The sequence below is a fragment of the Musca vetustissima genome, unplaced genomic scaffold (genome assembly GCF_032173495.1).
Source record: "Musca vetustissima isolate MV318-11 ecotype Yass unplaced genomic scaffold, APGP_CSIRO_Mvet_v1 utg561, whole genome shotgun sequence".
NCBI lineage: Eukaryota > Metazoa > Arthropoda > Insecta > Diptera > Muscidae > Musca > Musca vetustissima.
In genome coordinates, this window is record NW_026886958.1 from 721,525 (window position 1) to 736,883 (window position 15,359).

General features: G+C 33.9%; 1 protein-coding gene across 1 annotated transcript; it reads right to left on the minus strand.

Moving 5' to 3' along the window:
• Positions 1-12,492: 12,492 nt before the first annotated feature.
• On the minus strand, positions 12,493-15,027 carry LOC133334455 (uncharacterized). Its single transcript, XM_061542751.1, has 3 exons — positions 13,938-15,027; positions 12,655-12,874; positions 12,493-12,592 (listed from the first exon to the last, which is right to left on the minus strand). Exons 1-3 carry the CDS (start codon positions 15,025-15,027, stop codon positions 12,502-12,504), a joined length of 1,401 nt encoding a protein of 466 aa, XP_061398735.1. The 3' UTR covers positions 12,493-12,501.
• Positions 15,028-15,359: the final 332 nt, after the last annotated feature.

The following is a 15,359-nucleotide window of genomic DNA, read 5'->3' on the forward strand; positions in this document are numbered from 1 at the left end:
AAGCTGTTCAGTATTTATATTTGTGCTAAATTTTTAACGTTGAACGTCCGATATGTTATATGTAGATACAAGTCCATGAAACTAACACCAATGTCGACTAGATGCGGCTTTGTGGCGGAGGGGGATATGACGTGGTAATGGTGCAAAAGGTAAAGGACGAAAGGTGATAACTACGTTGTTTTTGATGAAGATGATAATTATGATGTTGTTTTTGTTGCTTTGGATGATGATGGCGTTTTTAGCAATAGCTCTAATAAAACGATGACTTTGATATTTTAAGAACAAATTCGTATTTGTTTTGAAGATAAAATTCTAATTTGGAGGCTTCTTTTGTTTGGTGGGTTCTTCCTTATAGTTTTGGTTATTATTTTTTGAGTTTATTTTCACTATTGTTCTTTGATGTTAATTTTTCTTAAATTACACTAAAATATGACACTGGATTAGAAACACACACAGAATATAAACTACGTATGGGAAATTACAAAATTCTTTTAAAATTTCATTAAAAAAATTTTGAAAAATTTTTTTGCGAGCACATTTATGATTTTTGGTACATAGGTTAAGAAAAATATGCTGATTCGAAATCTGTTCGCGTTCACAAATTCGGATGCTGCGCACAAAAGTTATAGCGGTTTTAAATCTTGTATTTCAAATATAAATTAAATGGATTCATATTCGTTGTAATTCGCGAATTTCTTCACAAATGCTTAAACACCATTGTTTTCTTTGCATACTAGTCAAATCACACTGAAATACGGTTTAATAGTCGCGAAAAAACAAATAGAAACATGAAGATATCGGAAAATTAAAATAATTAAATTTTGAATTAAAACAATTTTTTTTTTTAATTTTCGATTTTTTTAGTATGGTTAAGAGGATACGGTTTTGCCTTAATCTTCTAAAATATACGACGCTTTCTTCTGCAAATTCTTTTAGATGGTTGTTAAATATCGGTAGATTCATCTGATACGAGTTTCGACGTCATTAATGGCCAAATATATTGCACTTACAATACATAAAAATTATCAATATTGAAAAGCTTGCAATTCGCGAATTAGTTGAAATCAGTTGATGCGCATGCGATTTTCGTATAAACCGAATCAATGTCTTTCAATAATTATGAATTTTTCGATGTTTAATATAGCGGTCAAAGTGTGCCACTCGATGCACTTTACTATGCAAAAACCCTAAAAATGGCTAAAAATCACGCAACGTGCATACGATTTTTATGCGCATCCGATTTCAGTAATCTCCTATGAAAATACACAAAAGGACACCTATTTTAAAAAGATCGGTTAAGAACCGCGGATGTGCCTCCACAATCAATTTTGGATAAAGTACGCATATTATTCGCGTATCGATAAATTTTTGACCTATTTCCACACAGATTCGCGAATTTGACAATACAAGCATAAATGCATGTAAAATTAATTCGAAGAAAACCGCGATTATTTACGCGAATTTGTCAAAATAAGTTTTTGCAGTTTTTCCCACATTCAAGGTACCTGTATCCGCCGTTTTATTGGGCGGAATTGAACATGAATGGGCTCATTAGATCCGGCACGTAAAAAAACCAAAATCACGCGGGGTTCCACGGAATTTGAATGGAGTTTGTTAATTTTAGACTCAAAAAATATGTTTTTTATAAAAATTTACGCACCAAATTTTCGTCTTTGGAACCCAATTGCAAATAAGCTACAGTGAGCACATTCATGAGATATACACTAAACGAAGCAGAATCACGAGTTCTACAATCCTATAATTAGTTTATTCTATTATCTGGATGCACATCCTAATTATAAGAAAAATTAAAAAAACACGGAAAATCCGGCTTCAAAATGTCAGCATCCATTTTGGGTGGATGCAGTGATTACATCGAAAAATCATACATTAGAACCATGTAGTTTAGCCACAAATCAGGAAGGAACACAAAAAAACTCGTTGGCTTCAACACATTTTCACCCATTTTTTTACATTACCACCATCACAGCTTCCACGCAACTTATTATTTATTACCAATATTTTAAGATTTTGACAAGAACACTTCATTTTATAGAATTGAATTTTAATTATATGCAATATGTTCATATTTCGCGAGTTATAACCTTGCAAACCCCAGCTTCAAGGAATTTAAAAGATTTTTGTAATTTCCCATATAATAAAAATTCATAATTAAAAATTCAATGAAGAAATGTTTTTTTTATTTGAAAAAAAAAAATAGATATTGAAAGGTGGATGGAATAGCCCCCATATAGCGATATCCCCATTTTTCGGTATTTAATGGGGTAAATAAAAAAGCCTATTGTTTGCGGAGGCATCGGAATTGCACACAGATTTTATGATTCGCTTTATATACGGTATATATTTTTATCAAAGAGGTTACGGATTTAAATTTGATCAAATCGCCACAGACAGGCGTGGATTTTTTTAGAAAATTATTTGCAAAGACTACAGACAGGCGAGTATATTTTTTAGAAAATTATTTTCAAGGACTATAGAAAGGCGAGGATTATTTAAAAGATTTTTTTCAATGTCCACAGACAGACGAGGATTTAAAAAAATATATTTTCAAGTACTACAAACAGGCACTAAATTTTGTCTCAATCGGACAAACATACATAAAATCGGACAAAATTATAGCTATATCTAAATCTGAACCGATTTCAACAAAACTTGGCATGCATCCATCTAGCCCTAATTCAGTACTCTGTGCAAAATTTTGTCTCAATCGGACAAATATTGGGTGTTTGGGGCACCATGTAAATAAAATCGAACGAAACTATATATGGGAGCTATATCTAAATATGAACCGATTTCAACAAAACTTGGCATGCATCCATCTAGACCTAATTCAGTACTCTGTGCAAAATTTTGTTTCAATCGGACAGATATTGCTAGATTGGCGCATCATTCACATAAAATCGGACGAAACTATATATGGGAGCTATATCTAAATATGAACCAATTTCAACAAAACTTCGCATATATAAATTTGGATTTAATTCACTACGCTGCGCAAAATTTTGTCTGAATCGGCCTAAAGTTTATTATTTGGTGCTCCATTTATATAAAATCGCACGAAACTATATATCGGAGCTATATCCAAATCTGAACTTTGCATACATCAATCTGGGCCTAATTCAATACTCTGAGCAAACGTTTGTCTCAATCGGACAAATATTGGGAGTTTGGTGAACCATGTACCTAAAATCGGACGAAACTATATATGGAAGCTATATCTAAATCTGAACCGATTTCCACAAAACGGGGCATGTATCAATATAGACCTAATTCAGTACTCTGTGCAAAGTTTTATCTCAATCGGACAAATATTGGGAGTTTGGTGTACCATTTACCTAAAATCGGAAGAAACTCCAATTTCAATAGGGGTCGTCCTTGAGCCAAATAAGTGACATGTGCCAAATTTCATGGAAATCGGATCATAAAACCTGCATTTTGTTCACAAAAATACTTGGACGGGCGGACGGACGAACGGACAGACAGACGGACATGCGTAAATCGACTCAGAAAGTGATTCTATGCATATTCTCAAAAGGAACCATTGGTCTATCTCGATTCCTTTTGCCTGTTACAAACATATGCACAAAGACAGACCTGTACCACAGCGTGGTGAAGGGTATAAAAATGATTCTCAAGAACTACATAAAGGCGTGGGGTTTTTAAAAATTAATTTTATGGGCTACAGAGAGTCATGACTTTTTTAAAAATTATTTTTAAGGACTATAGACAGGCGTAGATTTTTAAAAATATATTTTTCAGGACTACAGAGACCCGTGGATTTTTTTAATTATTTTCAAGGACTACAAACAGACGTGTATTTTTTATAATTATTTTAAAGAGCTACAGACAGGTGATGATTTTTTTAATTATTTTCAAGGACTAGATAGGCGTCGATTTTTTTTTTAAATCATTTCAAGGACTACAGATAGGCATAGAGATTTTAGAGTTTAACGGCAGTTATTAAAACTTTTTTCCGGGTTAACCCACTTTATGATATTTCAAGATGTGGTGTACAATTATTTTTGAATATTTTGGAGATGATTTTGATTTGGTCCATATTTCTAATATTACAATTACAATGTGGTGTACGTTTAAAACTCTGGCTGTAATAACCTCCACAAAAGAACAACCCTTATAGTACGTTTACATTTCTCCGGATTTCGTTAACCCAGGGGGTTTCAATTGTCAATTCCTTTGCATATATGTCAAATAAATCCTCAAAAAGTAGGTTAACCCGGTAAAAAGTTCTAATGTATATGCCGTTTTATAAGAATAAATATATAATTTGTTTACACAAAATTATGAACAATAATTTTTGATTTTCATTAACAGTATTATTCACTGTTGGTGTTGAGCATTTTTGGAAAAGTTATCACGAATATTAGTATTCACGTCACGTTATTAATTTTGTTTTTGTATTAAGATGATGGTGTTTTCTTTTTTCTTTTGACTTTTATTGACAAAACTAATAGCAAAGGTACCGGGTTTTGATTTCATGTTGATATACAGAAAATTGGTAGTAAGGATATAAAAAAAATTAATCAAATACAAAGAAATTTAAGGTGAGAATTCTAAATTCATTGCAAATAAACATATACAAACACACTAAAGCAAAAACTGTTACTAACACCAATAAAGAAAAAAATTGGGAAAATAAAATTTTATATATAAAAATCCATTTCATAAGGTCACCTAGAGCCTGTTTCCCATCATCTATAAAAAATACTTCCAGGTTCCTCAGCAACCAACTTCGTTCTGCTTTAAGCCGACATTTTTTTATAAAATTTTCTAAAGGTCCTTGAAAGGATTTTTAAGAAATCCATATCATTAAAAATCCTCGAAATCCTCCTTTGAAGTTCGGGGAAAATATATAATCCTTGAAAACATTTCCTTTAAAAATCCACGCTTCTTATAGACCTTGAAAAAATCCACGTCTTCTATATTCCTTAAATGTTAATTAAAGAATCGGCAACTATAGTCCTTTAAAAATCCACGCCTGATATAATCCTAAATAATTTTTTTTTTAAAAACTCTGTTGCCTTGGAAAAGTCTTCTTTAAGGACTCGTAGTCCTTCAAAAAAAAAAACTATTTAAAAATCCACTACACTTATAGTCTTTGCATTTTTTTTTAAATTCAGTCCATGAAAATATATTGTCTTGCCATCAATCCGAGAAAAATTCTTCTTTTAAAATCCGAACCTTCCAAAAATCCTCTATCGTCCTTGATAATTTTTTTTAAATCCACGCCTTCTAGAGTCACTGAAAAAAATCCACGCTTTTATGGTTTGTGAAAAAATCCACGCCTTTTATAGATCCCTTAAAAATCCACGCCTTTTATAGTCTGTGAAAAAAATCCACGCCTCTTATAGTCCTTAAAAATCCACGCCTTTTATAGTTCGTGAAAAAAATACACGCCTCTTATAGTCTGTAAAAAAATCCTCGCCTCTTATAGTCTGTGAACAAATCCACGCCTTTTATAGTCTGTGGAAAAATCCACCCCTTTTATAGTCTTTAAAACATCTTCTGTAAAAAATTAACGCCTTCTAGAGTCCGTGAAAAAAAATCCGCGCTTCTTATAGTCCTTAAAAAAAACTTCTTTAAAAAATCCGCGCCACTTACAGTCCTTGAACAATTCTTCTTTAAAAAAACACTTCTTATAGTCCTTGAAAATATATCCTTTAAAACTCCACGATTTTCTCGTCTATAAAGACTCCTTACAACTCTTTCCAAGTATAAACCCTCCCTTCGACTCGTCTATAAAGAATCCCTTTACCTTATTTGGAAAGAATCCCAACAGCTCGTCTATGAAAGAATCCCTTTAGCTGGTCAATGATAGTATATGAAAGACTCCCTTCAGATCGTCTATGAAAGACTCCCTTCAGATCGTCTATGAAAGACTCCCTTCCGCTTGTCTATGAAAGACTCCCTTCAGCTCGTCTATGAAAAACTCTCTTCAGCTCGCCTATAAAGACTCCCTTCAGCTCGACTATGAAATACTGCCTTCAGCTCGTCTATGAAAGACTCCTGGCAGCTCGTCTATGAAAGACTCCCTGCTTCAGCTCGTCTATGAAAGACTCCCTGCTTCAGCTCGTCTGTGAAAGACTCCCTGCTTCAGCTCGTCTATGAAAGACTCCCTGCTTCAGCTCGTCTGTGAAAGACTCCCTGCTTCAGCTCGTCTGTGAAAGACTCCCTGCTTCAGCTCGTCTATGAAAGACTCCCTGCTTCAGCTCGTCTATGAAAGACTACCTGCTTCAGCTCGTCTATGAAAGACTCCCTGCTTCAGCTCGTCTATGAAAGACTCCCTGCTTCAGCTCGTCTATGAAAGACTCCCTGCTTCAGCTCGTCTATGAAAGACTCCCTGCTTCAGCTCGTCTATGAAAGACTCCCTGCTTCAGCTCGTCTATGAAAGACTCCCTGCTTCAGCTCGTCTATGAAAGACTCCCTGCTTCAGCTCGTCTATGAAAGACTCCCTGCTTCAGCTCGTCTATGAAAGACTCCCTGCTTCAGCTCGTCTATGAAAGACTCCCTGCTTCAGCTCGTCTATGAAAGACTCCCTGCTTCAGCTCGTCTATGAAAGACTCCCTGCTTCAGCTCGTCTATGAAAGACTCCCTGCTTCAGCTCGTCTATGAAAGACTCCCTGCTTCAGCTCGTCTATGAAAGACTCCCTGCTTCAGCTCGTCTATGAAAGACTGCCTGCTTCAGCTCGTCTATGAAAGACTTCCTGCTTCAGCTCGTCTATGAAAGATTCCCTTAAGCTCGTCTACAGAGACTCCCCTCAGCTCGTCTACAGAGATTTCTTTAAGATCGTCTATAGAGATTCCCTTCAAACGCCTATGAAAGACTACCTTCAGATCGCCTACAAATACATCCTCTAGCTCGTCAGGGCCCGTTTTTTATTTGTTTACAGTAAAATTCGGCGAATAATTATTTTATAGAACGGAGTTTTCATAAAAAAAGTTCACTCATAGTGTCATAAAAACTAAAAAAAAAAACAAAAAACAACACCAAAATATCTATAACAGGGCTACAATTAAAATTCCTGTTTCTGATGTCCATATACTATATATGCGTATATGTGTATATATGTGTGTTTGTTTTTTAATCATTGTTTATTATTATTTTAGCTGTCTCTACGGCTTCTTGTGTCTGTGTTTTTTAACATTAATTTTAATGGCTTTTTTATGTAAATTTATTTAATTTCTTCTTGTCATCATTAATTATTTATAACAATGGAAAATAGACAAGGGGATACACACAGTCACTCATACACAGAAATCACAATATTGTAATAGCCAACACACGTACACTCACACACTCGCACAACAATAAAACATATCGAATTTTCACGTCACTAAATTGCTACAATAATAACAAAACAATAAACATTGCTAAGGAAAACTAAATATTTTTGTTGATTTTTGTTAATTTTAAATGATTTTTATTTTTATCCACCTTTTGCAAAAAATCACAATATTTTATTTGTTTTATTTTTCAATAAAAATCTGTGTTGTTTTGGTTTTTTCAAAATATTCTTTGTTTTATTTTTTTGTTTTCACTTATCGTTTGTTCTTTTATATTCTTTATATTTCCACCATGGGAATGCACAAGAAAAATAAGCAACCGTTTAGCACAAAGGATGTACTCTTTCTGAATGCCTGAAAATATGCAGCATATTTGACAGCCTGGACATGGATGGATTTCTATGGAACATGGTAAAGCTCTCTGTGATATAAAAAACAATAACTTCATCTCACATTGTGCTCTTCAGTAAAGGATATACCTTCCTTTTACCTCCCAAGGAGAGTAATACAAATCTCATCTATAAGTATGTAAAGGCGCGCACATCTCACACAATAATAAAAATAAATGTATGTGTGTGTTTTCCAAGCTACCGTTGTACTCATGAAATTAAGGGATTTCCATCATCTCTCACCTAAAGAGAATATCTTTTTGAATACTATTACAATGAATACTCTTTTCTTTGTTCCCTTTATGCTATTTTTTCTCTTTATTTTTGTTTGAAATAAAAATCTCAGTTATTTTCGGCCACTGTTTTGAGAAAATGCCGTACACAAGAGACCATTAAATCTCTACACCTAAGAGTAAACATCCAACCAACCACCCACCCACCTTGCCATTATTGCATCCCCCTTTTAAGAAGAAACCATGAAACATCCTTCCATCCAACAACCAACAACCCCCTTAACCACCCTGCAGAATCAGAAAACTCGTGTTAGTTGTTTTGTTATTATTTCATATTTACAATTTATGCCTAGGTGAGTGAGGAATGCTTTGAAAGCTCTCGACGGGGCGTTAGGCATATAAGATGGGGTCGATAAAATAAATATCCACACCTCTTATAGTCCTGTTTTAAAAATACAGCCTCATGAAGTCTTTGACATTTTTTTAAATCCACGCCTCTTGTAGACTTTGAAAAAAATTATCCACGCCTCTTGTAGTCCTTGAAAAAAATTCATTTAAAATCCACGCCTCATATAGTCTTTGAAAAAAAAATTATCCACGCCTCTTGTAGTCCTTGCAAAAAAAATTATCCACGCCTCATATAGTCTTTGAAAAAAATTCATTAAAAATCCACACCTCATATAGTCTTTGAAAAAAAATAAAATATAGTCATTGAAAAAACCTACTTTAAAAAATCTACGCCTTATATAGTCCTTGAAAAAATCTTCTTAAAAAAATCGCCTTATATAGTATATTCATTAAAAAACCCACGTTTTATATAGTCCTTAAAAAAGCTACTTTAAAAAATCCACGCCGAATATAGTCCTTGAAAAATTTTCTTAAAAAATCCACGCCTTATATAGTATTTTAAAACATATCCTTAAAAAATCCACGCTTTATATAGTCATTGAAAAAATCCACGCCTTATATAGTATTTTAAAAAATATCCTTAAAAAATCCCCGCTTTATATAGTCATTGAAAAACCCTACTTTAAAAAATCTACGCCTTATATAGTCCTTGAAAAACCCTACATTAAAAAATCCACGTTAAATATAGTCCTTTAAAAAAGATACTTAAAAAATCCACGCCTAATATAGTCCTTGAAAAAATCTTCTTAAAAAATCCTTAAATATATATCCTTAAAAACATCCACGCTTTATATAGTCATTAAAAAATCCATTCTTTAAAAAATCCACGACTCCTATAGTCCTTGAAAAAGTATTCTTTAAAAAAATCCACGCCTTACATAGTCCTTGAAAAAAATTCCTTTAGAAAATCCACGCCTTATATAGTCCTTGAAAACATTTCCTTTAAAAAATCCATGCCTTATATAATATTTTCAAAAATATCCTTAAAAAATCCCCGCTTTATATAGTCATTGAAAAAACCTACTTTACCTTATACCTTATATAGTCCTTGAAAACCCCTACATTAAAAAATCCACGTTTTATATAGTCCTTTAAAAAAGCTACTTTAAAAAATCCACGCCTAATATAGTCCTTGAAGAAAACATCCTTAAAGAAATCCACGCTTTATATAGTCATTGAAAAAATCCACGCCTTCTATAGTCTTTTAAAAACTATCCTTAAAAAATCCCCGCTTTATATAGTCATTTAAAAAAACCTACTTTAAAAAATCTACGCCTTATATAGTCCTTGAAAACCCCTAATTAAAAAATCCACGTTTAATATAGTCCTTAAAAAAGCTACTTTAAAAATCCACGCCTAATATAGTCCTTGAAAAAATCTTCTTAAAAAATCCACGCCTTATATAGTATTTTAAAAAATATCCTTAAAAAAATCCACGCTTTATATAGTCATTGAAAAAACCTACTTTAAAAAATCCACGCCTCCTATAGTCCTTGAAAAAGTATTCTTTAAAAAATCCACGACTCCTATAGTCCATGAAAAAGTATTCTTTAAAAAAATCCACGCCTTACATAGTCCTTGAAAAAATTTCCTTTAGAAAATGCACGCCTTATATAGTCCTTGAAAACATTTCCTTTAAAAAATCCATAAGGCATGGATTTTTTAAAAGTCCTTGAAAAAAGTATTCTTTAAAAATGCACGTCTTATATAGTCCTTGAAAACATTTCCTTTAAAAAATTCATGTCTTATATAGTCCTTGAAAAAAGTATTCTTTAAAAAATCCACGTCTTATATAGTCCTTAAAAAAAAATATTCTAAAAAATATTCTTTAAGAAATCCTTGAAAAAATATTCTTTAAAAAAACACGCCTTATGTAGGATTTAAAAAATCCAAATAGTTTCTTGAAAAATATCCGGCATTTATTTCACAAATTACCCAAAATAGGAAATTGAAACTTCATCCATTTTTTATTTTTTAATTTACTGTTTACAAAGAATCTATCACAAAAAATCTTGACAGGATGTTGAGGGTTGTTAACCGAGTTGAGGTAACAGTGCACGTTTTTTTTTTCTTTTCAAACAACAACAAGTCGGATTATAAATTTATAATGGGGTTCCCTTTAGAAACCGGCCGGCAAAACAAACCACCACCAAAACATTTGTTGTTAATATAGGCAAAATTGAAATAAGGAGGAACAAGGATAACACCAAACATTCATTAGATTCATTACATTTACCAATGAATTGAAAATAACATCAAAAGTCAACAGTGCAATGAAATGTATGCCCATGTTCGAATTTAATTTTTGGAATATGTGATGATGGAATACCTACAAAATAGATTAATTATAATGAGGAGATTTTCAATGAATATCTGCTTTATTTATTTTAAATTTTTATAAAGGGAGAGTTTTTTTAAGCGGAACTGACTCCCATATCTTTCATTGAAACGCTACTTCATTTTAAATTCAGGCAAGACTTTCCATCGGAATCAGGGGGGTTACTCTGTATTGCGTTGCGAAAGCAAGTGCGATGCGAAAGCTAAATGCGTTAAGAGTACAATTTGGTACTCTGTAACGCTCACGCAAACGCATTCGCAAACTAAGTCGAAAATAGGGCAACACTGTCGCCACAATGTAAACAATAACGAAGAATGACAAAAGGAAACGTCAAAAAATTTTAAATGAAAACATATTTTTGTGTGGTACGAGTGTTTTTTTAAACAAAAATGATGAACGAATTAAAAACAAAAAAAAATAATTTTATGAGATCGATCAAATATATTCTCCCTAAGTGAAACGGGAATATATTAAAATAGAAGTACGAATTATGTGACAAACGTTTTCCAATATTTAATTTTTATAGATTTATACAAAATGTTCGTCTCAATAAAGATTCGTTTATGTATTTATTAAACGCTCGTCTTTCCAAATGGATCCACAACAATTCCAACTCCAATAAAAGAGGCCGCTGCTTTGAAATTGCTTGGACAAGGTGGTTATCAACACCAACCTGTAAATATGCACACATAGTTTCACATTTTATATAAAAAATATAATACATTACTTTTTCCAACCACCGACATCTTTTACAAGAGGTCAATTTGAATTGAGGTCATCAGACAGTTTTGTCCACAAATTGTTGGCGCGTTGTTTCGCATTTGAACTCTGCAACTGTCCCTTTGCCAAATCACTGTGTTGCTCCATAAAATCTACTTAAGTTAGGAATTGACGTTGCTGAGTCTGCAACTGTGACTTTTTTGCCTTTTACTTAAAATAATTTACAATTTATATATAAATAAAAATATTAATTGAGCTTACTTATATGTTTCGCTTCCTTTGCGTTTGCTATTTTGTTAACGCAAGATATTTGCGCTTAACGAACGAGTTTGACATGCGTTTTCGTATTACAGAGTGCGGTGATGCCACATTTGCGTAAACTGGATGCGAAAGGAGATACGAAAACGAATTAGAGTGTACAACACCGTAAATGTCGTGAGCAAACATTGTTTTTTATACTGTCACTATATTACATTAAATGTATTTTAAAAGAACTATTAATTCGTATCGAATTGAAGATGTCAACACTGTTAGAGTTTATTAGTTCAATACGTTTACAGATCTAAAATCAACATATGCTATTGTTTGTTACTAAATATAAAATTGTAATATCTGATAAAAAGAAGTCTCAATAAAGAAAATTGAATTGAAATTGAAACGAATTAGAGAGTACCAATTTCACGATGCGTTAAAATTTTTCTCACGCATCGCAATACAGAGTAACCCCCCAGGACCGCTTTCAATTGATATCCATATTATCTAGTGAAAGGCCTAGGTAAATAGTCCCCGTGGATTTTTTCATGATAAACATTTATGAATTGTACTTTATTTAAAACAACGATATCCTTATAACTACTACAAATTTGGTGTTGAACTCAAAAGGCGTATTAACATGTATTTTTTAACGAAGTTATAGAATTGAAAATTGTTTTTAAATTAAAATAGTTCAATAGAAATTAAGGAGACGAATTAAGGAAACACACATCATGTATACAAAATTTAAACGAGAAAAAAAAATATTTTAATTTGGAATACATAAACTTAACATAGAAAATAATGATAAAATCAAATTACAGAGCTGGTAAATGTTTTATTCTCTGAGACGTAAATCAATAACTTCGCCACCTTCCAAATCTAGATCAGCTGAAGTATCAGAAAGTTCCAAGGATTCACCATCGAAACTGTAAATACAAACGAAATATGTAATTATTTATTTGATAAAAACAAATTTGAAAATCTTTACCTTAGACCAATCTTATCCATTGCAATATCTAATTCCTCCGCACATTTTATATATAAAATACGAAAATGATCAGTCTTCTTTATGTCAATTTGTAGTGGTCTCTTCCATTTATCCGATTGAATTTTCAGACTAATTTGGTTGGCGTTACGTTGTTTTTTGTTAATACCGGGTTTGCCACTGGCTGCCGGGGAATTGAAATTCATTGTTAAAACACGTCCATCTGAAAGAAAAAATATGAACAAAAAATTACAATTTATATTTTTCCAAACTTTTGTTATAAAGGGAGTTTTTCACAGACGAGCTGTGAAGGGAGTCTTTCACAGACGAGCTGAGAAGGGAGTCCTTCATAGACGAGCTGTGAAGGGAGTCTTTCATAACCGAGCTGTGAAGGGAGTCTTTCATAGACGAACTGTGAAGGGAGTCTTTCATAGACGAACTGTGAAGGGAGTCTTTCATAGACGAGCTGTGAAGGGAGTCTTTCACAGACGAGCTGTGAAGGGCGTCTTTCACAGACGAGCTGTGAAGGGAGTCTTTCACAGACGAGCTGTGAAGGGAGTCTTTCATAGACGAGCTATGAAGGGAGTCTTTTATAGACGAGCTATGAAGGGAGTCTTTTATAGACGAGCTCTGAAGGGAGTCTTTCATAGACGAGCTATGAAGTGAGTCGTTCACAGACGAGCTGAAGGGAGTCTTTCATAGACGAGCTGAATGAAATCTTTCATAGACGATCGGAATGAAATATTTCATAGTCGAGCTGAAGTGAGTGATTCATACACCGATCTGAAGTGAGTCAGACAAGCTGAAGTGAGTCATTCATAGACGATCTGAAGTCTTTATAGACGAGCTGAAGGGAGTTTTTATAGACGAGTAGGGAGTCTTTCATAGACGAGCTATGAAGTGAGTCGTTCACAGACGAGCTGAAGGGAGTCTTTCATAGACGAGCTGAATGAAATCTTTCATAGACGATCGGAATGAAATATTTCATAGTCGAGCTGAAGTGAGTGATTCATACACCGATCTGAAGTGAGTCAGACAAGCTGAAGTGAGTCATTCATAGACGATCTGAAGTCTTTATAGACGAGCTGAAGGGAGTTTTTATAGACGAGTAGAAGATATTTGAAAAATGACGAATTTGTTCTTCTGAGTTCTTGATATACTCGCCAAGGGATTTCACCCATTTTTCATTAAAGATTTTTTTACTCCCCATAATCTTGTTGCGCAGTGTTACATGTTTTTACCAAGTACATATTACGCCCTATACGAAGAAGTCCAACCATACTCACTTATAAACTGAAAGAATTTATAGTCAATCGAATCGGGTGTATCATCCGGATTAATAATGCGATCATCCAAATTTAATACAATCTTATCCTGCTCGGCATGTTCACGTTCAGCCAATTTTTGAAATATCACAGCGAACTTTTGATATTTACGAAGTTTAAATGCTTCGGGTTTGCCATTCCATTTAATTTTCACCGATATCTCGGGATTATCTTCTTCAATGGAAATATCCAACGAGGAATGAGTTTCAATGGGTTTTTTCCTACCCAAACTCATGGGCTGAAGGTTATCGAATTCACCATCCGAATCCAAGGAAATTGTTCCCTCTACATGAGGTACTGGACTGGATATTAAATCGACAAAATCCACTTGAGGAGAACGTGCAGCAATTTCTGCCATTTGATTTCGTCGAGAACGTGTCGATTGCACTGTACTCCTTGTTTGACGGCCACGCCCGCGCGCCACAGCTAAAAATCTTTCCATAATAGATGGTTCCTGTATGGGTGTTGGGGTATAAATTGGAGATTGAGTGACTAACTCTTGCATAGATTGTGGTACATATTCCTCATCCGAAACGTCGGTGTTATTAGAACAGCTATTGTCATTTGGTAAATCTTCTGCAACGGCATTACGACCACCACCACGTCCTCGCCCCCGACCACGTCCTCTCCCTCTACCACGTCCTTTGTTTTTACTAGCATTTTCCTTATCTCTTCTTTCGGCTTCCGCAGCAGCTTTGGCATTTTCTTCGGCAAGTTTGCGGATAGCATCAAAACATCTTCTGGTTACTCTGGCGGGTAAGACGACTGTCGGCTGTTCCGGCACAGATGGCATAACATCACTACGACCAGCATTTTTATCAAAATTAACTAAACAATCAATAGTTGGTGACAAGGACCTCTCTGAAGATGAAGTGGATCTTCGTTGAATAGATCTGCGACCTTTTTTCTTTCCCTTATCTTTGGTGGCATCCTTCTCTTCAGTTCCATGACCATTTTTCAATTTGTTTTCGATATTATTTTCAATGGACAAAACGTCATTCTTTTTCCTACGCTTTGAAGGGCTTTTCTTAGTGGTATTATTGTTCAGCATGGATTCGAAATCATCATTATCCAAATCGCTATGATCTCCATCGCTGGCGAGAGGGTTCTTTGAATCGTTGGCGCTATTTGTTTTCTCAAGCGTTTTTAGTTTATCCAAAAGATTGACTGCAATAAAATTTGGAATGATATTTTAAAGGTAATGAAGATTTGTTTCGAGTGTTCCATCACTTACCATTTTTAAGGGCATCTAAATTCCCAAATATATTGAATTGACCACTCATCGTTGCTAACTTTATTACGATTCCATTACAGCAGCTGCGAACAAAGCCAATCTTGTTTGGGTTTGCAACATAATACCCAGTCGAAGCTAATATATTAACG

What these genes read in the sequence shown, in the direction of transcription:
- LOC133334455 (XM_061542751.1), bottom strand. Translation starts at nt 15,027, where the DNA reads ATGCTGAACAATAATACCACTAAGAAAAGCCCTTCAAAGCGTAGGAAA. An exon ending in TAAATTCTTTCAGTTTATAA is followed by an intron (nt 12,875 to 13,937) that starts GTGAGTATGGTT and finishes TTTTTCTTTCAG; the next exon opens with ATGGACGTGTTTTAACAATG. An exon ending in ATGGATAAGATTGGTCTAAG is followed by an intron (nt 12,593 to 12,654) that starts GTAAAGATTTTC and finishes TTGTATTTACAG; the next exon opens with TTTCGATGGTGAATCCTTGG.